This window comes from Passer domesticus, chromosome 3 (assembly GCF_036417665.1).
Source record: "Passer domesticus isolate bPasDom1 chromosome 3, bPasDom1.hap1, whole genome shotgun sequence".
Taxonomy (NCBI): Eukaryota; Metazoa; Chordata; class Aves; order Passeriformes; family Passeridae; genus Passer; species Passer domesticus.
The window spans coordinates 30872879-30895823 of NC_087476.1; the positions used below are offsets into that span (position 1 = coordinate 30872879).

At 38.8% G+C, this 22945-nt stretch overlaps 1 protein-coding gene across 3 annotated transcripts in view; it reads left to right on the plus strand.

The window, feature by feature from the left end:
• KCNQ5 (potassium voltage-gated channel subfamily Q member 5) overlaps positions 1 to 22945 on the plus strand; it is a 282208-nt gene that overhangs the window by 241760 nt on the left and 17503 nt on the right. For 2 of the 3 annotated variants that reach the window (XM_064412415.1, XM_064412416.1), the window contains 4 exons: positions 278 to 373; positions 3615 to 3709; positions 5221 to 5247; positions 13733 to 13953. In XM_064412415.1, coding sequence (XP_064268485.1) covers positions 278 to 373; positions 3615 to 3709; positions 5221 to 5247; positions 13733 to 13953 — 439 coding nt within the window. Of the gene's footprint in view, positions 1 to 277; positions 374 to 3614; positions 3710 to 5220; positions 5248 to 8234; positions 8292 to 13732; positions 13954 to 22945 lie in introns of all 3 variants that reach the window. The other variant, XM_064412417.1, reaches the window with a different exon arrangement.

The following is a 22945-nucleotide window of genomic DNA, read 5'->3' on the forward strand; positions in this document are numbered from 1 at the left end:
TTGATTTTATAAATATATATCTATCTCTATGGCCCTTGGTAGTTGCAGGAACGTAGTGTAGCACAAAACAAGGCAATGGGTGGTCATTCGTAGCACCACAGATGTTATGTAAGAAATCTCCTACTTCACCAGGAAAAGGGGCCTTCTACTGTCATACACTGGTCATAAATGTGTTGTCTGAAGCAACCATATGGTGTAACGTCTTCACAGAATCTTTGTAATTGATTATGTATATTTGTTCAAAGACTACCTACACATTGATAAAACGATATTGCAGGGCATCCTTGGCTCAGGATTTGCATTGAAAGTGCAGGAACAGCATCGTCAGAAACACTTTGAGAAAAGAAGGAATCCAGCTGCAAGTTTAATTCAGGTAAATATGAAATCACCAAAAAGATAATCACAGGTGATTTAAAGTACATATTGGAACAAGTCTTATTATTTCCATTTGGAAAGTTTTGTGGAAATAATATTTAAAGACTGGTTAGTTTAATGAAATTACTCTGTTCAGAGACTGCTATGTGTTGCCATAATTCTGTACAGAATCACAGATTCATTTAGGTTGGAAAAGACCTTTAAGATCATCAAGACAAACTATAACAAGACACACAGCATTACTGCGTGTAGTTTTTGTTTTTCTATCCACGCTAAAGAAACAGAGGCAAGATGCCAAATGCATGCCTGCAGTCAGAAAGCTGTTTGGAAAAAGATAATTGATCCCTAGACAACCCAACTGACAGCACAGCGCTCTTGCCTATATTAAGCTACTTTTCATCTACTACAGGGTTTAGATTATTTCAGTGAGTGATATTCTTGGTGAAGATGAAAAGTGTCCTGCCCAGAGAATTGCTTTCACTATGAGTCAATTCAAAAGCCAGAAATGTAGGCACAAACAATTTTTAAATTGCCTGAAATTGTCTGAAGTTGTTCTGATGTGATGGTGCAAATCAACAAAATGTGGCATGGTATGTTTTGCATTGGCTTTTTCTAACTTTCAGTCCTAGTTAAAACTGAGAAAATACTCTAAAGAATCATTTTGCACCAGCTTTACTCTACTTGATGCACTGAAAAAAAAAGGGAGGAAATAATCTCCTAGAGTCCTAGTTTATTTTCCTGCTATGCCAAGTATTCTGTGTGTGCCATGTATGCTGGGTTTTATTTTTGAAATAGTAAATCCAAATAAAGAAGCTGAGTATGAATATGCTAGAGTTCCAAGCTAAGTACAGATAGATGTCAGACTGTCTTTGAAGCATTTTTAAAGTTAATAAATGTTTCCATTATTACTGTTCAATTATTATTAAATTCTAAATATTTCAAATTTAATATTTTTAGAATAATTAACAGAAATAATTCTACTTCTTTTGTATCTAGCTTAGAATGACTGTTTGGCATATTTTCTAACACATATATTCTGTGTTCATACTTCTTTCAAGTTTGGTTGCCAGAGGAAACACATAATAGATTTAGGTTTTGGATATAGCTCTTATTATTTTATGACAGTTCAACCAAAATATTAGTAAGATAGCATGCTAAATAAATTAAGAGTAGCCAGCTGCCTGATTCTGTAGATTGACTCTCAGCAAGTAAAATCATTGAAGGAAGTAAAATCAGTAAAAGGAAGACGTTTGTTGTGGGATCCCATGATGAAGGCTGTTCAGCATTTACATGTTCATTTACAGGTTCAGCACTTTCAGTGATCCAGAAATTAATATAAAATTGCTGGTAGAGATATTTTCTGAAGGCACAAGGCCTGGCAGCACAGGAAATATAAGAACAGGCAGACAGGAATAAAACCAAGGATGATCTGGGTGACTTTTAGTGTGAAAGGATCACTGCCAAGTGTTTTAATACAATAAATACAAAGCTTGATCTAGAAACTGAATCCAGATAATTATAAGATGTCTCTATCCCAGTATTAGTGAATTGGGAAAGGATTTGATGAAGCATGAGAAATCCAGAGGAGAAAGACTGGGAAAGAAGGGTCAAGAGCTTCATACAAGTTCCCAGTATGTTACCACACCTGGTTTTATTAAAGTCCTTAGATACAGAACCATAAATATAATGAGGAGAAGACTGATCCTATCACTGTGTATGATGATGCTCATACTAATATGCTACATATAAACTCAGCATCTACACTTTGTAGTGAAACTGAAATATTGGAGAAAGCAAATAAAATATTGGAAAAATGGATCAAGGACTGGAGAAAATTTTGTGTTCATAAATGCAGGATGTGTCTGAGCTGCATATCATTGGGTCCTGTAACAGTTTCCAGGTGTTTTTTTAATTGTCTCTAGCTTATCAGTGTAATGTCTATTTTCTAACCAGTTACACTGTAGAATTAGTGTGTGCTAACTCATCTGTTGGCAGAGATAGACAATTTGATAGAGCTTTTACCTGTAGAAAGCTGTAGAAAAGTGAAATATTTGGTATGGATATACTTTTCTCAATTTCTTTAGCTTATAAGAAATATTTAGTGTGAGAATTATTTGAACACAGAAGCTCAGAGAGAAAGTCTTGGAACCTACTGGACCATTCAATGTAGTAGACAGAAACATAGCAAGTAACTGGCTTTAAGCCAAAACCAAAGAGTTTCAAATTAAAAATAATGCAGAAATTTTTGACAACAAGAATAATCAACCAATGAAGCAATTTTCAAAGTGAGTAACAGGTTCTCCATCTGTTAATGAAGACTGGATGTGTTTCTGGGAGATACACAGTAGGAAAACACAGGGTATTAGATTCCATACAAGACCTAGATGACATTTAATGGTTGAGAGTATACAGGAAGCACAGATGCTCAGCTAGTACAAATTAATATAGTTATGCTGACATCAGGGAACACGTCCCAGCTTGTAGAATCAAGGCTCATCTTACTATCTACATGCATTATAAATCTAAACAATGGACACATTTTCAATGCTATGCTTTGGTTACTCACTTTTGCTAAATGTTTAAAAACACAAAATGAATAATTTCAGTGTTTCAAACCACAGAGAATGCTTCTCTTTGCTTCTAAGTCATTTTTGTCTAGTTTTCATTATGATTTGCAGAATATATTATGACATTTTCTTTACGTCAGACTGTAAGTTTGTGTGGTTGTCCCCTATGGACTTGTCACAAACAAATCACTGCAATGCTTTTCTGAGCATCTTTATGTGCTGAATATCTTCTGGTGCTTTCATGGAGCCAGTAAGTCTTATCTTACTGCATAAGGTGTACTGGGATTCACAAAAGTTTTGGTAGGTTTGTAATGATATTTCCTGAATCAGCCTAACCAAGCACATTCTGGTCTGAGCAAAATCCCCTCACTCCGTAGTCAGTGCGGTGGCATTATCACTTCATTTTCTTGGTTCCTTTGTGCTTTTCTATTGTTTCCCCATACCAGGCTTCCTGGCGGTTTTATTCTACCGACGCCAGCCGAACAAACATGGCAGCCACCTGGCGATATTATGAAAGTATTCTTCCTCCCCTCAGGCATGTATCAGTGCTATGAATGATAAGAGAAAGACACAACTTGTATTGGTTACTAATCTGCTTTTCAATTTTTTGTTTCATCCCCTACTCCCTTTTGCCTTGTTTTTTTCTTTTTTTACCGTATATCCTGCACGTAGTGTGTATGGCGTAGTTATGCTGCTGATGAGAAATCAGTTTCCATTGCTACCTGGAAGCCTCATTTGAAGGCCTTGCATACCTGCAGCCCTACAAAGTAGGTACAAATATGGCAGCTGGTGCTGGTTTTGGTGTGTGTTCAAGCTTATAGAGAGCTAGTATTTGTCTGTTTCGTCTTGGTTTGTTGTCTTAAGTCTTCTCATTAAAAATTTCAACTAACAAATCAGATCAATATCATGTAGGAGCCTAGGAACAAATACAAATCATTGCTATTTATCTTAGAAATGCACAGGCATTAGAAACATTTTCCCAACAACCCACTCATGCATCATGGTTAATGATTCACCTCATTCCAAATTATCCTCAAGGAGAAAAATATTAAGTTTAATGCAGAGCTTGTTCCTTGGTTCAACGGTATGTTTACGCCTGTGCCTCTGTATAAGGCTGTAGCTGCTGATCTACCTTTCCAAAGAAAGAGTGCCTTGTGCTATTTTGCAGATGAATGCACTGGGGAATTTGCTCCTTTTTGTCATAACTTCTGATATATTCAGTATTTCCTAAGACAAACTATACATACAGACAATGGAAGATGACTCAAAACACCTGTTGCCACAGTTTGGCAGACAGGGAATATTTGATATCCTAGTTTGGGTGAGAATTCACAGAGCACTGGCAGCCCAAGACTTTTCAATAATTCAATAAAAGGTTTAGCAGAAGGCAGCAAGTTGACTGATTCAATACGGGGCACAGATCAGGAAGTAAAAAAACATTTGATAAAGATCAAAAAGGAGAGCGCTAAGAGCCTTATGGGAAAGCTCTGATAAGCATCTTAACTGTTGTTAATTGCAGACAGTGCAAGAGAATTAGTGGTTTCTCTCAAAGCTGGGTGATGAACATCCACATGACAGTAAAAAGGTAATTGTGTGCCAAAAAGCTCAGCCAAAAAGAAGTTTGGCTGGGTATCCAAAGCTGATCTTTGAATTTCAAAGAGTTGACAAGAACAGAGCCGTAAGTAATCCATTACCATAACTCTAATTCCAAACTGCTCCACACTAAAAGGAGCTTTTAGATTAAAAGTTACATGAAGTATTGATATTTTACATATACAAACAGGCTGAAAGCAACACTAGTATAAATGGATGGATAGAAAATTACATAAATAATGAAGCTGTATCCCACATAAAATATTCTAAAATATGACTGTCCCTCAAAAGTGCATCTACTTCTTATTTTAAATAAGCATATTGCTGTGCTAAAATTGAACCTTTTTATTTACCAGAAATAACTTATCTAATAAGAAACTACAGCTTTCTGTTATATATGTGTCAGCAATGCATTTTGCCTAAGTGCTTTGCCAACTCAGTCTGCAGTGGTATGTACTAAGCATGTTATGCATGTGTTAAAAAACCTGAAAAGTTTCTTTTCCAGAAGCATTGTAGTTATGAGTCTTGCTTGAATGTTTTTGTGGTTGCAATGTGACGTGTGTGTTGTGCACCAATTAACATATCCACTTACGTTTATCATACACATAACATCATCTGTAACTAAGTAATGTGATTACTATCTGCATAACAAGTATGTTTTTCCCTCCCACTCCCTCACCTGAAGAAAAGAACAAGGGGAATCTTCTAGCAGGTTTGTAGTTTCTTTTATTTCTTTTATCTGTGAAATTGCTGTTTCCTAATGGCTTTTAGATGTCTTGGGTTCTGTACAGTATGTTCAATGAACTGCAACCATTGATGGATAATAATCACAAATTGGATCTTTATAAACTTATATACTGCTGAAATTTGCTTCTTTGTCCCGGTTTTCCTATGGGAAAAATAGGCAATTTTTTACACATTTAACATGCTGTAGCTTTGAGAGGCTCAGTTTGAACAGTGACAGAGCAGCCAGTGGTTCAGTTTCCCCAGACCTGGCTCCTGGGCAAGAACACGTCCCCAGTTTCTGCTGTAAAATCAATGCAGGAATTGCAGTGGAAGTTACAGATATATAGTTTAATTTGGCAATGTGAAGAAGCCCACCAACCCTCCATTGCAGGGAGGACCCTTTGATAGGTCTGGTCGGATGTTACCTTTGTTCTGCAGGAGCATCTTCAAGGCTTCCTCAGTGCCATGTCTCCACATTTTCTAACTTTTCTGTCATCCCCTTCCTAAGGAGCATTTTGGACATAGGAGGTGGGGGGAAAGCAGCACTGCAGTGTCTCACCTCCTCCTGGCTGCATGGCTTGCACTCGCCCATGGCCCAATTCAAGCAGAGGAGCCAGGCTGGTACCTTTGCTGAAGAAAGCCCCACTCTGTCAGCCAGGAGGGCAGGTGGGCTTCCACCCAGCCTAGCACCCGGCTGAGCACCGACTGCCTGCAGCTGGCAGCAGCAAGCCTTGGCAGGGCTATCCTCACTGGGTAAACAAAGCTCTGGAGAGGCATGTCCTAAGGCAGTGGGAGAAAATGCTGGTCTTTGCTGTACTGATGGCCCAAACCCTTAGGGACAGGAAAGGCTTTAGTGGCTATAAGAGAAATTATTCTATCTCAGAAACTCGTTAGAGATTGGAATCAGCGGGTGTTTGGCAGCTGGCACTGTGGTATCAGCATGCTCAGAGAATAGCAGACTTTACCTCCCCGAAGAAAACGCTGAAAAGCCAAGGAAAAAAGTGTTGATGACACATCAGCCCCTGAAATACATCCAGTCCCGAGTTGTACTGTGGTTCACAAATGCTTCTGGGTTATTCAGTCTTCATATCAATTACCCATGTCCCATTCCACTTCCCAGACTGCTCCTCTGGCACCTGCCTCCGACCTTTTCCTCCAAGCACATGTAACTGCTGTTAGTGTCACTGTAACTCAAGGGGACAGGATTTGCCCTGTCAGTCTTGGGACTTTTTGTATACATTACCTCCACAGGCTTGCTAGCAACACATTGATCTCATTAAATTATTACAGTCTGATCCAAACTTCTTGCACTCACCAGCTGTATTTCCTAGTCTTTTGACAGCAGCATTTAAAATTGACTTTTTTAAAGGTGACACAGAAGTTACCAGTAAATGAGTACATCCCTCTAAAAGTGTGATTTGTGCAGAGGGGAGAGGTTATTCCCAGTTGTACCAGCAAGTACTAAAAGAGACAAATTTACTTACAATAACTGAAAACTAGATTAAAAAAAAAAAAAAAAAAATCCAAACACCCAGCTGTCCAAACCATACTATGTCTCCCTATTGATAATAACAATTGTGGCTTTAAAAGAAGTCAACAATTTACCAAGATTTATTCACTTTATTTTCACTGAGTGGAAGATACTTGCTCCTTCAGAAACACTTAATTAATACATGCACTGCTGCAAATTAGTGTATATGTAAAAATGAACTAGTTAACTTCTAAGATCATGTTCTACTGTAAAAACCCTACAGACCACTCAGTACCTTTAAAAAAAGGTGTGTTTTTTTCAGTGGCTATTTATTGCTCTTATGCTGATATATCACTGTATGTTTGTACTGAAAATACATGTGGTGTATGTGGTCTTTTGTGGCAAAGATGTAAATGCAAACTGCTGCAATGTACTTTAAGATACCTGTCCTTGCCTATTTAACTTGTTTCTTACTGTGATGCTAAGTGACTTGCATGGGATGCTATGCGAACTGATTCTTCTTATTTCACTCTTTAAATGAAGACATGTTTGCACAAGCAGTACGTTGGATTGAATTCTGAACATGTTCTTTGCTCTACATTCCCTTCTAAGAACAGTGAAGAAAAACTTGTTTTGTATTAGGGAAAAGTTCATGATCTTCTTTCCTACCAAATTGGCTTATATTTACAGAAATTAATTATTGTGTTTTGTCATGTATAAACCCGCAGTCTTTCATTAGGTGACTAAATGTTGCTATGCATTTGAGTTGAGAGAGCTGTGTTTATGAGGCTGCAGCTTCAGATTGATTTTAATAAAAATATGTATGTTGCATTTCCTAAAATTTTACACACAAGTATTCTAATTAATCATTTATAAAAGTATTGGTAGACAACCTCTCTGGTGTATCCAGGCTACAAATGAGATATTTCTATAAATCAGTTCCAGAGTTGTGCAAGTTATTTTAAAAGACTATATCTTAAATTCTTAATATCTGCAAATGCACACACTGAAAACAAACATTTATCTCTGTTTGGTTATACAACATGGCTGAAATAGATCCTGTGCAGGAAACTAGATCAAGACTGATGAATCTTGTCACATACGGAGAGCATAATCAGTCTTAAACTGTGTGTAGGACAGGCACTGGGTGTCTGCAAAGGATGAATGTCACCCATTTAGTCTTGTAACTCATGAGGCTGAATATGCATTCCCTATTCAGACAATTCTCTCTGGTGCAATAAGGAGCAGTTTTGCCAATATAAGATGTTCAGGGAAAAAATCAGCCCTATTCTGAGGGAAACGAGTAAATTATGTTATGGAATTCTTTCACCTCCTATACCATATCTGTTTCTAAAAGTAGATTTAATATAAACAACTCTGCATGCACCATATAAAAAAGAAATTGCCAATGATGCATAATCTAACTTGAGGTGGAAAACCTAACCCCTTACCCAGCACTGGAATGCTTAGTAACAGAGTCCTCTATCTCCCCTCACTCCTAGTAAGCTTTGTAGTAATAAACAGAAGCTCTTCAGGATGTACACCCCTCGGAAACATAGGTATTCAGCATCCTCCTATTCACATGATGTTTGAGAATGCCAACTAACATCAGGTGCATGACTCATTCACTTCCCCTCCTTAGTGCTTTGAAGTTCCTTACTTCTCCAGATGATGTTTCCTATTTATTTTTAAGTGCTTGTAAGTCCCTTTTTGCTTGTTGCCTGCAATGCCATTAACGCAATGGCAGCAACACCAACTCATCCAGCCAGACAATTGCAGTGCACAGCACACCGCAGTTTTACAAAGCCCCATTCCCCTTCTCTGCCTAAGACTTCAACTTTTGGAATGCATTACCCTGTGGAGATCTAAAACTGGGGTCGAGTATTTGGATAAAGCCACTTCCCCAAGTCCAAGAGGATTTTTATGACTATGGCAGTTGATTTCTCCATCTAATTATTAGTGGAGAATGTTAAGCTGTAGCATGCTAGGCAATTACAACAGTCAAAATGTGCAATTGTTCTTGAGAAGAATCCCCTTGGACACATCTTGTGGATGATGTGCCTGCATCCTGTGCTGGAAGGTAGAGGAATGCATGTGAAATCAAGCATCTGCTTCAGCTGAATTCTCTGGAAATTGTGTCTCTTACCAAAAATGGTAATTCCTAGATAGATGAATCTTACTGGAAGAAGCCTATGATTCATATCTCAAGCTGATTGCATTTTTTCTTACTTTTTAAAAATCATGTAAAAGACAGTACAAAGTGATTACAGGAAATTAGGATCAAAATAGCTTCTCTTCATTTAGAAATTATTTTGGAAAATGAAAAAGTGCACAAACACCCTGAATATTTACTTCTTCTGTTTGACAATTGAACTATAATATACTGTGGCCTGAAATTCTTGCTATTACTTATTGAAGGTATGAGATACAACACTAAATTTCTTGAGTTTGTGGTCCTAGCATGAGACTGGTGGTGAAGTCTTTGAACTTTAGATCTCACACTATTATCCATTGCATTTGCATTTGCTCAGCTTAGCTTAATTTCAGTAAAAATATTTGTAGGCTTAGTAAGAACCAACACCTGTATTTATAGGTAGCTAACTGCTGAAAATTGGCATATGCATTTGCTGTTGTTTGCCATAGGTGATAATTTTTGGCAGTTTTAGCTTCTGTCTCAAGACTCAAAGCCTTCTTCCTCACCCTCAGGCCCTCCAGCTATTTCTGATTCATTTCAATTTCTTCCTATTCTTGCTTCCACCAATTGGCTCAGTATGAAAAGCTGAAAAACAAGGTGAAATTATGGCTAGTAGCTAGCAGTAGTGCTGCAGGTCTGAGACTGAGGCAGAGCAGAAGTTTTAACTTGACCAGAAATCTAGGAAGGTGGCAGGCAGATGGGGGAGTGGGACTGGGAAGGAAAGAAATGCTCAGTTAATAAAGCATGGGGAGATGGTCCGTGGAAGACAGAGAGAGCAAAGGTTTGCTTGCATTTGTCAGTTAAAACTCCTATCCAGAGTAGGCATTTGGACCAGGAGAAAGTGATCGTTCCCTCTGCAGCGAAGCTACAGTGACCTCTAGTGTCCCTACACACCCATTCCTTCATAGATCAAAGGTGGCAAAGGCAGAATTTGAAAACCAAGAAATAAAAATTAGAAAATCATTTGCTATCCTAGGGAAGTGAGCGCCTTGGGCATGAAATGGGAGGAATGAGTCACAAGATCCTACAACTGACCTCTCAGAAGGCAGACAAATACAGAAAAGTCGTTTGCTTCCTTTTCTATAGCTGCCAGGTGTAATTGATCTCCACTAAAAGGTGCTTCAAAGCTCGAGTGTTATCGATAAGAATACATTCCACACTTTCAACCTGCAAGAATAGAGGAGTGATGAGTCCAAAGAGACTACCATTGCCAGGGAAGTCTGTCATAGGAAGAAAAATGTATGTCAACTAATTGGGCTAAATTATCAGTCATATAAAGTACAAGAAATTATGGACAGACACATATCTAAAGGAATGCAGAGATAACTGGAGACAGCTGTGGATCTCTCAGATCATTGTAATTTAGTTTTGATTTAGGAACTTGTGCTATTTTATTTTCCTGTTTCCTTCTCATGGTTTTTGCCTTTTGGACAAACATGCAAAGTTTGTGAATACTTATGGGGATGCATGAATATCCAATGGTAATTAACAGGTTTACATTGATTCAAGGGATTTCCTTTGGATACCATGTAAAAAGAGAGGAGAAAATGTGAAAGATAAAAACATAATAGGCCAGGACCTGAAAGATTTGAAGGATTTTTAGCACACACCAGCCAGTACTGATACAACCGGCATTCAATCAGAATAAAGGGCCCTCAAGGAGTCACTGGCTATTGATTCAAATACAGAATGTCCAAAGATGCTTGAATGGTGTGTTATCTTCACTCTGCAATTTTAACACCATCTCTATTGCTATTGCATAAAGAATCCAGAGCCAGGAGCTAGGCTTTATCCTATAAGGAAAGGGACTTTTGCTCTGGGGAAAACCTGGTCAGGGTATGCTCAAAGTGCTCTGATTCAATTACTCCTTCATGATCTGTTATTTATCATACATAGAAGAGCCCCAAGACAGTGTGTTCCCAAGCACAAGCTTTCTTTTCTCAACCTTTCTTCTCCACTGTCAGTCGCACAATTTATGCCTGTGCTGAGAAGGACCCAGTGACTTCAGGAACATTTCCCACCAGTCTCAAAATAGGAACAGCAAGCAAAGAAGCAAAGAACTGGTCTAACTAGTCTCTTTGGGTATGCATCTCAAGATGCAGAAGAGAGTTTTCAAACCCTCCTTCCTTCAGGGGCTGTTTCTCTTCACAATGCAGTACCCTCTGCATGGACCCTTGACATACCAGTACATTGTCATTGCTACAAAGCAGACTTGATTTGAGTTTTTAAGTATAAGCCCTGCAGTTTACATTAATATTTCAATTCTCAGCATTGCACTTTTGAAAAATGTCTGTAGTACAGATAAAATGCCTACTGTCCCTTTCAACACTGCCTCACTGCTTTGATTTGGAGGACTAAAGATATTCAAGTTAAGTAGTCATTGTGTACCATTCAGCTCCTATAAATGAAATAACCATGTCTACCAATCATTTAAAGTCAGCCACTGCTTTCCTTAGTACAAATTAATTGACAGAACTCCACATGTGCTGTTTTGAATTTGATTTTAAATTTTCATTTTTATTTTGAAGTTAATGTGATTATTAAAACAATATTATTTATATAGATAGTTTTTATTGCTATTTTACCCATTTTCCTTTTATTTTTATTAGTGCAGCAGGAAGAGAGCAGTCCAGAAACTTTTTAACTCTAATGTTTGAAAAAAAAGAGTATAATTTCAATTCATTTTTCAATAGCAAGTATAATTTGAGCCATAAGGGGAGTTAAAAAAAAGGGGGACACTTGTAGGAATAATATCTATAACAAGAAGTCAGTTTTGATTCTCTTCCTTATTGTGTATAATATGACAATGCAATAATGTGGTTAATAAATATTTTACAGTTTATATTTTCATTGTTGTGAAATGCAAAAGATTCCCGAGCTGAAATATAATTCAGTCTTGAAATGTAATTTGTATTCAAAGCTAAATTCTGGAACACTTTTCTTTCAAATATTAGGTTCTCTGGGTCTTTTGTATTGCTTATGCCACAGCATTGGGTAACAATTTACAATGGAAATAGATAACATTTTCATCCCTGTGATATATTTATTTCAACAATTGCTTATTTGGGCAAGAAAAGAAGGGGATTACATTGAGAAATTATAGTAAAGGTATTCTTTCAAGTAATTCAACATGCCATATAGAAATAAATTTATCTAATAATCTTCCTATTGATGTGTTCATTTTTCAGTATTCTTGAAAATTATCACACTATAAGCATCCCAGCATGTGTTTTGCCTGCAACAAACTGCATCCTTTTTGCTCTCAGACTGAAATGCTGTGCTTTGCTATGCATGGACAAAGATATGTTTATCTCAACATCTCACAGCCACAGAGGTTTATAACTACTTTCCATTTCATATAATTACATATTAACACTGTATTTTCAGAGTGCAGTAGGTTAAACATCTAAGAACCACATAGTCCATCTTAGCATTAGTTAATTATCTGCAGGATCTGTTCCTGTTCAAAACATCTTATGGGCATGCTGAAATTAAATGCAAAGACCTTGAGAGCACTAGAAAATGTCTTAACTTCAAGAACCACCATAATTTTCAGGTAGGCAGTCATTGGTAAAGGTGTTGTAAAAAACACCCTGCAAAGCCTACACCAGGGCAGCAGGACTGCAAGTCCCAGTAACACCATACCATGAACAGACACTGCATTGCCCTCATCATCTCCCCCCTTGAAAGAACAGGACCACTGATCAAGGTGACCATTTCCTTGCTCAACCAATTTAATTTAACCTTGCATATAAAACAATGTTTCCAGACCTTGGTATCAGACTCTTTCTCTGTTTGCCCTTTGTGTCTTGTGCTACAGGAAGGGACAAACAAAGGCAAAAATGTTAAATAATTAAAAAGCATAGGTAGCTAGTCACAGTGACCATAAGATGTTCATCAGATATGTTTGGACAAAGGTAATTTAAGCACCAGGAAATAGAAAATCTACAAACCCCATATTTAGCTGGCTGGGGGAGAGGATTACGAGCACAGCAGGGGAAAAAAAAAACCCTTACAACTGGGCAACCATAAGACCACAGTGTCACCAGTGATGCAGCAGACACAGTCACGAGCTTGGCTGGGCTCTGTTACCTGTCCAGTACCACCTGCACATGGTCAGCTCCCAGCTATATCTTCAGCAATGACTTTAGGCAGCACACAGCGCATCATTGCATTTCCATTAATCAGTCATCATGCTGTTTCTTGGATATTTGATTAATTTTGGTTTTGTCTTGTCCAAGTGCTCTAACAAGGAATTCTGGATATGAGTGATCACTAATCATGCATATGAAATGTTGGAAGTGCCACATCCTGCAAAAGCATGAACATACACTAACAATATTTTTTGCATGCTAAAAAAAAATCTCAAACCAGACAATACTACATGGCATGCAGTAACAATAAAATAAATTTTGGTTTTATTTATCAGAAGATATGGCCAGAAATGCACTGAACTTGGCTGACTAAGATGGAAACAAACCTTCAAGTTCAAGGAATAGGAAAAAACATCATAGAGATTAATGTATAATAATTGGGTGAAATTGTTTCTATTTGTTATTTTTAATTTCCTTTAGAAGGTTATTCTGTACTGTATGATAGACTGGCAATGCTAATGCTTCTATCAAAAAACAATTACATCAAATCAGTTCCATTCACAAATTAAATATATTCAATGAAAATAAAAGTGTTTAAGAAACAGATTCATACCAGTGAGATTTTTTACACATTACTTTCAATAATCATACAATAGAAAAAAGAAATGGATTGAAGTAAATATAAAATAAAATATATTTCTATCTCTCACAGCCAAAAGCTAAGTTTCAAGGAGCGGGTCCGGATGGCCAGCCCACGAGGTCAAAGTATAAAAAACAGGCAATCTTCAGTCGGAGATCGCCGGTCCCCAAGTGCTGACATTGCCACCGAGGGCAGCCCAACCAAAGTCCAGAAGAGCTGGAGCTTCAACGACCGAACCCGCTTCAGGCCCTCGCTGCGGCTGAAGAGCTCCCAGCCCAAGCCCATGGTTGATGGTAGGAGTTGTTCACCCCTTGTTTGCCTGCTCACACTCCTGCACACTTGCACAGTGACTGTACACATTTTAGGAAGGCAGAATGAATTAATGTTTGGGGCCAGAGACACAAGCCAGCTATAGTCTGCTTCAAAGACCCCGATAATGTCATTATTTTTTTTTAATAAGAAATCATGTCAGTGGTGCATAGGGAGCAACTGGTGGGAAAGGGGGTCACAGTGAAAAGTCACAATGGACTAAAAGCAACCCAGGGATTTGGCTACAGCAGCTCTTCTGTCATGGCCCCTCTCCCACTACTGGGCTCAACTGCTGCCCAAACCTGCTGCCTCTTGCTGGTGGTCCACACAGCACAGCCAGCATTGCCTGTGCCTTTGCCAGCTGGGAACACAGCTTGTGCAGAAGTGGCTCCCTCAGACAGAGGAGTCCCAGTGCCTGCACTGGTGATGCAATCACCTGCCAACAAGGGATGCACTGCTGGCTGCTTTCAGTTTTACAGGGTTGTATCTGCCTTGATAAGGCAGGTAGATTTTGCAAACGAAACCAGTGTTATGGCTTTTATGTATTGCTTTCTTTAGGGTATTTTGGATGTAGGAAGCACTCCTAAAAATGGCTTGTTGAACCTGCAGCAGGCAGCCCAGCCTTTCCCTCAAGTGCCTCCTATGCTGCTCCATTCTCTAGCTTAAGTCCAATTTGGCATTAAACTAACCAGTATTCAGGCAAGGATCTTCATCTGATGAAGCCTGCCAAAACAAAGACAGTGACTCCTCTAACCAAGGAGCACCAAACTGGGTGACAGTAGCCCCCTGGCAGGCAGGAGCTGAGAGAACCAAGTGAAACTGATGTGGGACGGGTCCAGCACTGAAAGGTGCATTCACATAGCTCTGAGGGTACTGCACCAGTGGATTTTGTTTTGGGTTTCTCCATTCCCATATTTCCCAATCTATGAATGTTTTGTTCTTTCTTGGGGTATCCTCCATGTAAAAAAAAAGGGAAACAAATTGGTTGACTGCCACAGAATGCAGTGACCCTGCCTGAATGGGAAAGGTGCAACCTCTTTCTACAATGGCATCATGCATGCTACATCCAACAATTGTGGTAAGACTAATTAGACAGAAGTGTGATGTTGATGTCACTTCCTTTTTAAGAGCACTTATTATTACAAACGTGTAGGTTGCAAAAATTCATTGAACTGCAATGCCCTATCCCTCAGTGACGATGTTCTACATAACAGATCTCTTCGGGAAAAGCCTGGGTAAATAAACATTTCCTGGAGGGCAACCAAGACAAACCAATGGTATTTGCTAAGGTCATCATTCCAGGCTAGCCCTCCCCCATGGAGATGTCTCAGATTTTCCAAAATTCTGAATTTGCCTGAAGTACAGTGAGTTGCTGGGGTGTATCAGCTACCAAGATACTATCCAGGTTGCTCCACTGCAGTATCCATTGCTATCTACTCCTATCTGCATCCTGGGTTATGTCCCATGGCAGCTGTATCACAGGGGCTGTGTGACCTAGCCTGGGTCTCACACTGAAGCTCAGCCAAGGCCACAATGGGAACTGAGAAGTGCTCTAGGTAGCATAGTGGTTGAAGCTACCCTGTCTAAATTTAGGCATTCTACATAATCACTTATAAAGCACAAGTATCATCCCCAAACTGCATCAGAAGTAATTTCGTAGGTTAAACCCCTGTAATTCACACTGGGCCTGCAAGTGACCTATGGAGAAAGTAACTTTTTCAGCACTCTCTGAGAGTATCAATGGCTCACTGTTGCCCCAGCTCTGCAGTCTGCACCTCACTGAAGCACCCGTTTCATTTTTCATCAGCCCATTTATCATAGAAGCATCTCCTCAGCATGTCCCCTCTTTTGTCCTGTACACATTGCCATTAATAACAACCATGTGCACAAGCAGATCATGCCGCCTCTGATTGTTTCCCTCTCACGGAAAAGGTGGCATAAACAGCACCTGGGGAATATCTGTAGATAAAAGACAGAAACAACAACAGAGCACTCATTGCTGTGCGTAAGCCCTTGAAGATCTTCCCGCTCCTCAGGGTAAGCGCAGCCTGTTTCCTGGTCAGTGATTTCCAGCTACTAGTCCACCCTTATGAACTGGGGCCAACAGATACAACCCATTTCTCATCCGTGGCAGAAGGAACAGCTTCCATTGTCTCCAGCTTTTAGGCAAATGCCAAGTTTCCATTCTGGGACCTCATCCAACTACTTCTAGGACCAGTATGATTAGAGAGATGTCCAGTGTGCTCACTTGCTGAGAGAGACAGCTCCCTTCTGCCTTACCCAAACTTTTTCAGGAAAAGTCGCGCACTGCTAATGTTCATTTCTTTTTCTTTCTTTTCTTTCATAACTTGATACTTTCTTCATAACTTGATACTTTCTGCATTTGACAGCTCAGTGAAAAAGATGTCAAGATGATATATTTAATTTAGAACATCTTGCATTTTCACTGGATGAAAAAAAAACAGTATTTGCAGCATATTATTCTTATCTCTTGTTTGCCAGGTCATCCAATTTCCTCCTTGAGGTATTCCCCAGCCAAATAATTAATAATTTTGGCAGGCCAATTGTCAAGCCAAAACTAGAAGCCAAATTTTTCTGGGTGAAATCTTGGGCACAAAACAGTACCCTTGAACAGTTGGTCCTTCTGGTGAGGCCGACATCTCTGTAGGGTGTTTGGTGGGAGAAGAAATTACATTACGAGATACCTTTGGGGCAGTGACAACATAGTGCTGGTCCCCAGATCAGTGTCAAAACTTCCTATCAGTCTTACTATGAACTTCCTCTTCCAAAAGAGAAGAAGGAAGACATTTCACTGTATGGGATGTCGAGTTGTAAATGTTCTGCTGAGGCAGAGGACTGAATTCTGTGTGAAAATAAAGGAAAGATGCAAATATATAAGGAGAGGGTTCCAAAAGGAAGGAATTTTTTTGCATATGAGGATGATTTAAGGCAGATAGATGGTCAACACAGAGACTTTGCAGTGCTGACTGAGTTCTGGTAAGGACATGGCTGGAATCTGGGCCAAAATCATCAGAAAAAGACTTCTGGAGAAACTCAACATTAGCAATTAGAAGCTGGCCTGCAAAGGGAGGTTTTGAGCCCAGACAGGAGCTCATGGGGGTAGCTAAAATGCTAACCTGATTGAAAATGTAGTAGCTTGCCTCTTAGGCTACCCAGCAACAAACACTCTGCACTCTCCGACTGCATATTAAAATCACAGAAGGAGAATTTCTTGGCAGCAAGTAAAACACTTAAGCCAGCCACTGGTATATCCCAAAAGGATTTTGGCATAACAGCCTTAGAAGAGTGTGACCAAAACCATTGCACAAATGGCTTTATGTATGGTTAGTAACAATCTTCTGAATCTGCCTATAAACCATTTATTGTCATTGACAAAGTGGGTCTGACAACGGCCCACTTTGAAATAATACATAATTATTCCAGTTACATATGTGCATTGGCAAATGGAATCCAAACCTGAGAGAGGTTTGATGGTTAGAGAAGTTTTTGGTGGCCTGACTGGAGATGCATTCAACAACAGCAGAGGGGAAAGTGAATATCAAGACTTACATAATCTGATTTTAAAAACATGTGCAGTTTCTGGTGACGTGTAGTTCACAACTTCCACAAATCTTATTGAAGAGGGGACTATGCAGAAATTCACAAAGGTGCCAGAATGCTGTATTTCCAATCTCTGCTATTAGTCTAAAAGAGGATTATCAGGAAGAGGTAGGTGAAAGGGATATTTTCACCATTCAAGAATGGTAAATAGTGAAGTTTTACAAACTACACACTTAAAAAAGGATTGTATAGGGTCATGGAAGAGCCTTCCCCAAAGGAATGCTATGTCCCATGGGCAAAGGTGCTGCCTGACCTTGAAGCCCCTCACAGCCCCCTGTGCATCTGTACACAAAGTGAGCCAGGAGCCACCTCTGGCCTCCTCATGCAGTATGGCTTTGGTTCTTCCCTGTTTTGTTAACAAAAACAGGGAAGCTGCAGCCAAACTGTCTGTGGGGAGTGGTGCCCAGAACATGAGAATACCCACCAGCAGGGTCTGTCCCATGAAAGTCTGTGCTAGTTATTAAATAGTACAGGTGATCACATGCCTTGCTTAAGGTACTGTGCCCATGCCTCGTTGTATGTTGTGTATCCATCCACAGACACTCAACCACACAAAATCTCTTCTTTACAATGGTGTTCCTGTCCTGATTTGTTTTCTGCTTGCCTTACTTTCTGAGGAACAGAGTCTTTTCTGCTTAAATCATGCTCCAGTCTTGTACCACCTCAGCTGAATTAATGAACCAATATTATGTTGTGGATGCAGTCTTCTGTGAGGGATAAAAATGCCCTATTATATTTGTTTTCTACCATCCCATGCTTCTAAGCCTCTGAATGAATTATTGTGCCTTTACTGTAACCTAGAGACATTGTGTGGCTTTTTTGAATAAAACATCAAAAGCATTCAGTACTGGAGATATTACAAACATATTTCATTTGATTAATTAAAAAGAATTCTCTAAGGAAATATTTGATTTCTTGCACCATCCCCAAACATTATACACTCACATGACCTCTAGCCTTTCATTCCCCACAGAGTACTTGCACAAAATCCTGAGGGTAGAGTATATTATAAGAGCCATGGAAAGAATGCAATTGTGCATTTCAGCCCCCACATCCTCAGTTACTACCATGTAATTTATGTATTACAAAAATGACAAGTTTTCCTTTCAGTAGCATAAACAGCTTGACCTTGGATAAGGTTCACTTGATGTGGCAGAAGTCCTTAGTTGGGTTGCTTCTACATCTAAGCTTAAATTTGCTGGTTCAAAGTGAAGCTGCATGTTGTCAAAGTTTGAATGAAATTTACTAGCAATATCTCAATCTGTGCTAGACAAGAGATTTATTTTCTTGTTATTGCCTTCCATGGAGCAGATAGAGCTCTCATTTATTACCATTGTCAGTATAATTCACTAGGAAGATCTGGCATTCTGATCTAAGCTCTGAGTCATTTTTTTGTGAAAATAAGTACAGGCCATTGGTTTTGAGGCATTATTTTAGTTTATTCCAGCCAAAGTCCTGGCCAAATGAGTCCATAATTTAATCTCTTTCTTTATGATACCTCTTGAGGAACTTGATGTGCTCACTGGACTCAGTGGCCACAGGTGAATGATTACTAAGCTTAGTTCTGTGAGGAACAGCAGCAGACCATGACACAGAAGTATGATTTGCATGGGTTTCGGACACTCTCATCTGCAGTGAAGACTATACAAGTGAGATAAGAACTAATTTTGAGAGGATGCTCATAAAACTTCCCAACCACATGTAACCCACTTGCACCAAATCTGAACCATTTGAGGAATAGTTTTATTTTTATGAAATATTACCAAGGAAATACTTCATGGCTTTTTAAAATACAGGACTATCCTGTAGATACCTGAATCTAAAACAGCTATAGTTCTCTAACCCTTTGCCCCTGTCTATGACCTCCCTCAACAACAATACCTGGAAAACTCCCAGGGCACAGGACCTGTGAGGGCTTTATGGAATATCAGACATATATCAAGCAATATGTTCTACAAGGTCTTGCAGGGAGACAGTCAATTAAGTATGACATTTAGTCTACAGCTCCAGATACCATCATATGTTTCTGCAATTTATTTTACAGTTTTTACTTCTTCAGTGTGGTATATATAAAATAAGAAACCTGTAGCTAAAAATACACTAAAGCCATAGATTTAGAGTCACCTTCTTTCACTTTTCTCACATGGACATCTAAAGTTGCTGGCTAATTTGCTACTATTTATAATAAGATCAGCCTTTCAAGCAGCAGAACTATTGTGCATTTAATGAATTGTTTTTAGAAAGTCTCCTGGTCCTCCATATCATCATTCAAAATTAAAATGATTCCTTTTTTAATTAAGCAGTGGGAGCTGTTCCATGAAATATTGCCAGTGCAGAAATTTCTGAGAAGTCAAATTATAACTAAGGGAAAGGAATGCTAGAATTTTAGATATTTGGAATTTGCTTGCATTATATGATAATTGATATTAGGTTTCTGACCTTAAAAAAATTGCACTTACAGAGAAAGATATCATTATATCCAGAAGATGTAAAAAACTTTCCACCAATTCTATCTTCCATTTTAGCCAAATCAGAGTATTTTCAGAAATGCTTTAACATAGATAATATTGTTAGGGATATTCTTTAAGATACTCTGTGTCACATTGCGCTGCAGTTCCCAATGACGTCCTCGTCTCCTCCCCATCTGGAATGCTTTGTCTGTTTCAGAAGAAAGACAAGGAATGTGCTATTGACATAGCACTAGTGAACTCCCCAGCAGTACTGCCAGTAGAGCAGAGGCTCTGGCTGGGCACAAGGCAAAGCTTACAAGCCTATGCAAAAGTGCTCCTCCTTACAGGAGGCACCAGTTTCCCTCCTTTTCTGAGAAATTTCTTTCTAGCATGGAAATAGCAACCATTTCATAAAAGCTCCCTGTAAACAATATTTTTAAATGTTGTCAGTCTTATTCCCTCTTTCATTTTTCCACTTGAACACTGTTGTCTACTACCAGGGATTTTGGTGTTCTTTTCTAAAGAAATATTAAGTATCTAATGTGAAGAGCGCATCACTTATTCCACCTTCTTCCTTCTATCTTGATTAGAAGAAAGTCTTTCCTTTTGTTGGTTTCTTTTTCCAGAGATCAAGGAAATAAATACATAATTCACTCCCTTGGGCTTCCTTTTTCTGGCCTCTGCTCTGGAAAGCATGTAAACATGGGCTGCTGCCTTTCCTGCTCTGGGGGAGCTTTGGGCATTCTTATTAAGTATGTGATTAAGTTCCATCACAGTTAGCATTGCTTTCTTCAGTTTATTTTTCCTATGGAACTTGGTGAGCAATCAAAGTAAAACAAAGTGAACTATGTACTGAGAGGGAGTCAGCTTGTTGATGTTTTAAAGCAGAGGCAAATTGGAAAGAAAATCAGTTATAGAGGTAGTGAAGGGATTTTGTATTCATAGTTCAACAACAGGAGAATAATAAGAGTTGTGAAGATGTGAGAAGTTTCATGAAACACATTTAAACAAAGGCACTAGGCTAAGACACATTTCATTTTTAGAAAGGGAAATTGCATGAAAATAAAAAGATGTTTGTACATAGAATAATTTTTGAGGGGGAAAAAATAACTGAGATTTTATGAAACATTCTATGCATATAGAATACTACAAAATATGTACAGAATATCTCTTTTTTTTTTTTTTTTTTTTTTTTTTTTTTTGAGAATATAGGGTCAATCCCTAACACAGAAAATACTCATAGTGAAGAAAGGTACTTCAAAGGCAGGTAAATTGAGTGAAATACACCTACCTTGCAGACACACTAGGCATAATATAGAGCAGCACAGCAGAGGCTATTTGCTCACAAAGGAGGCAATGAGAGTATTAAGCTGCTGGCATTGCTTCTTGAGAGAGAGGGTTCATCTGAGCTCAGTAGCCATGTAAGACTCAGGGAGTTTAGAGTCTCATAACAAAGCAGCTGCTTGGACCCCGCTGCTGCAGCAGACCTATGCACTGGCACCTCCCACAGGGACAGTCTGTCCCCCAAAAAGCTTTGAATTCATGTCCAGCTTTACTTGTCTAGAAGTTAGATGCACTGAATTACCCACTCATCTTCTTTCTGACTGCTCACACAGAAAATGAGTGTCGAGATGAGTGTGTCACATTGGGGTGCCCTGCACTGCTGCCCTGGGCAGACAGAGAAATTCTGCACTCACATGAGGCTGCTAAGCGAGGTGGAGAACAGGCTGTGGAGCAGCATTATGAATTGTTTGGACTTCAATTCCTAACTCAAACTCTCAATTTTGATAACAATATGGCTCAAAGTAACTCAGCACCTGGGAAAATTAGGCCACCCTCCAATTTTCACCTTGCATAATACATTTAAATGAAAATCAATTAGATATTTTTTCCAAACCAGTGTGTTTTTAACCAAGTCAACACAATACTGTGCTGTAGCAAGAATTAAGTCATATGCTGGCTATCAACTTCAGTCATCTATTGAGATTTTTCCATATTGTATTGGTTTTGCATGGCCTGGTTCTTGGTAGTGGGGGGGGCACAGAGGTGGTTTCTGCAAGAAAGTGGGTTGTCAGCCACAGCAAAATTATTTCTATCATCCACACGAAGAACCCTATCTACCTCTTGTACAGTAACAATAACATATAAGTGCTTCTGAAGGCTTCCAAAAAATTAGTCAAAAGGTCTATGTTGGGAACACTGTACCAGTCGCTATGTCAGAAGCACCTCCACAGGATTATTCATTGTGTTGGCACACACATTTATTAATGCTGGATTGTTGTTGCTAGCATATTAATGTTCCCAGAAAACAAAAAGTAAAAAATATTTTTTATTCTGTTTAACAGGCAGATAATTACTTGAATGTTACTGACACGGAAAGCAAGGAGCCATGAGAGTGATTAGAGCAATGTCAGTTTTCTCAATGCCAAAGCATGTTATTAAACAACAGAAAACACTTCTAAGAAAAGACACATACTATTTACAGAAATAATAAATCAAGCCTTGTGAATAACTTTTGCACAGAGTCATATGAAATGCAGCTACAAACTTGTAATTTTTTTGTTGGTGACATATAATGCTTTAGAACAGCCTAATTTTTTTGCCCATTTGTTTGTGGTTATCATAGATGACTAAAATTTGCATGAAAAATGTATAAATACTGTGAAAAACAGGGAAATATCAATACAATGTTACTGGCTTGTGCATGCCTCTTCTATTTCTTGGTAATTGCTGCTTTGCTGTGTAATTAAATCAAAGACTGTTCAGGAAGAAAGAGGACGAAATTAAAAAGCAGCAAAGACCAGACAGTAGCCCAAAGTAAATAATGTCAAAGATTATAAGACAATGGCAGATGCCTCATCAGTTGTGAAATAAACACGTTCTTTGTTTAAGATCAAAACACATA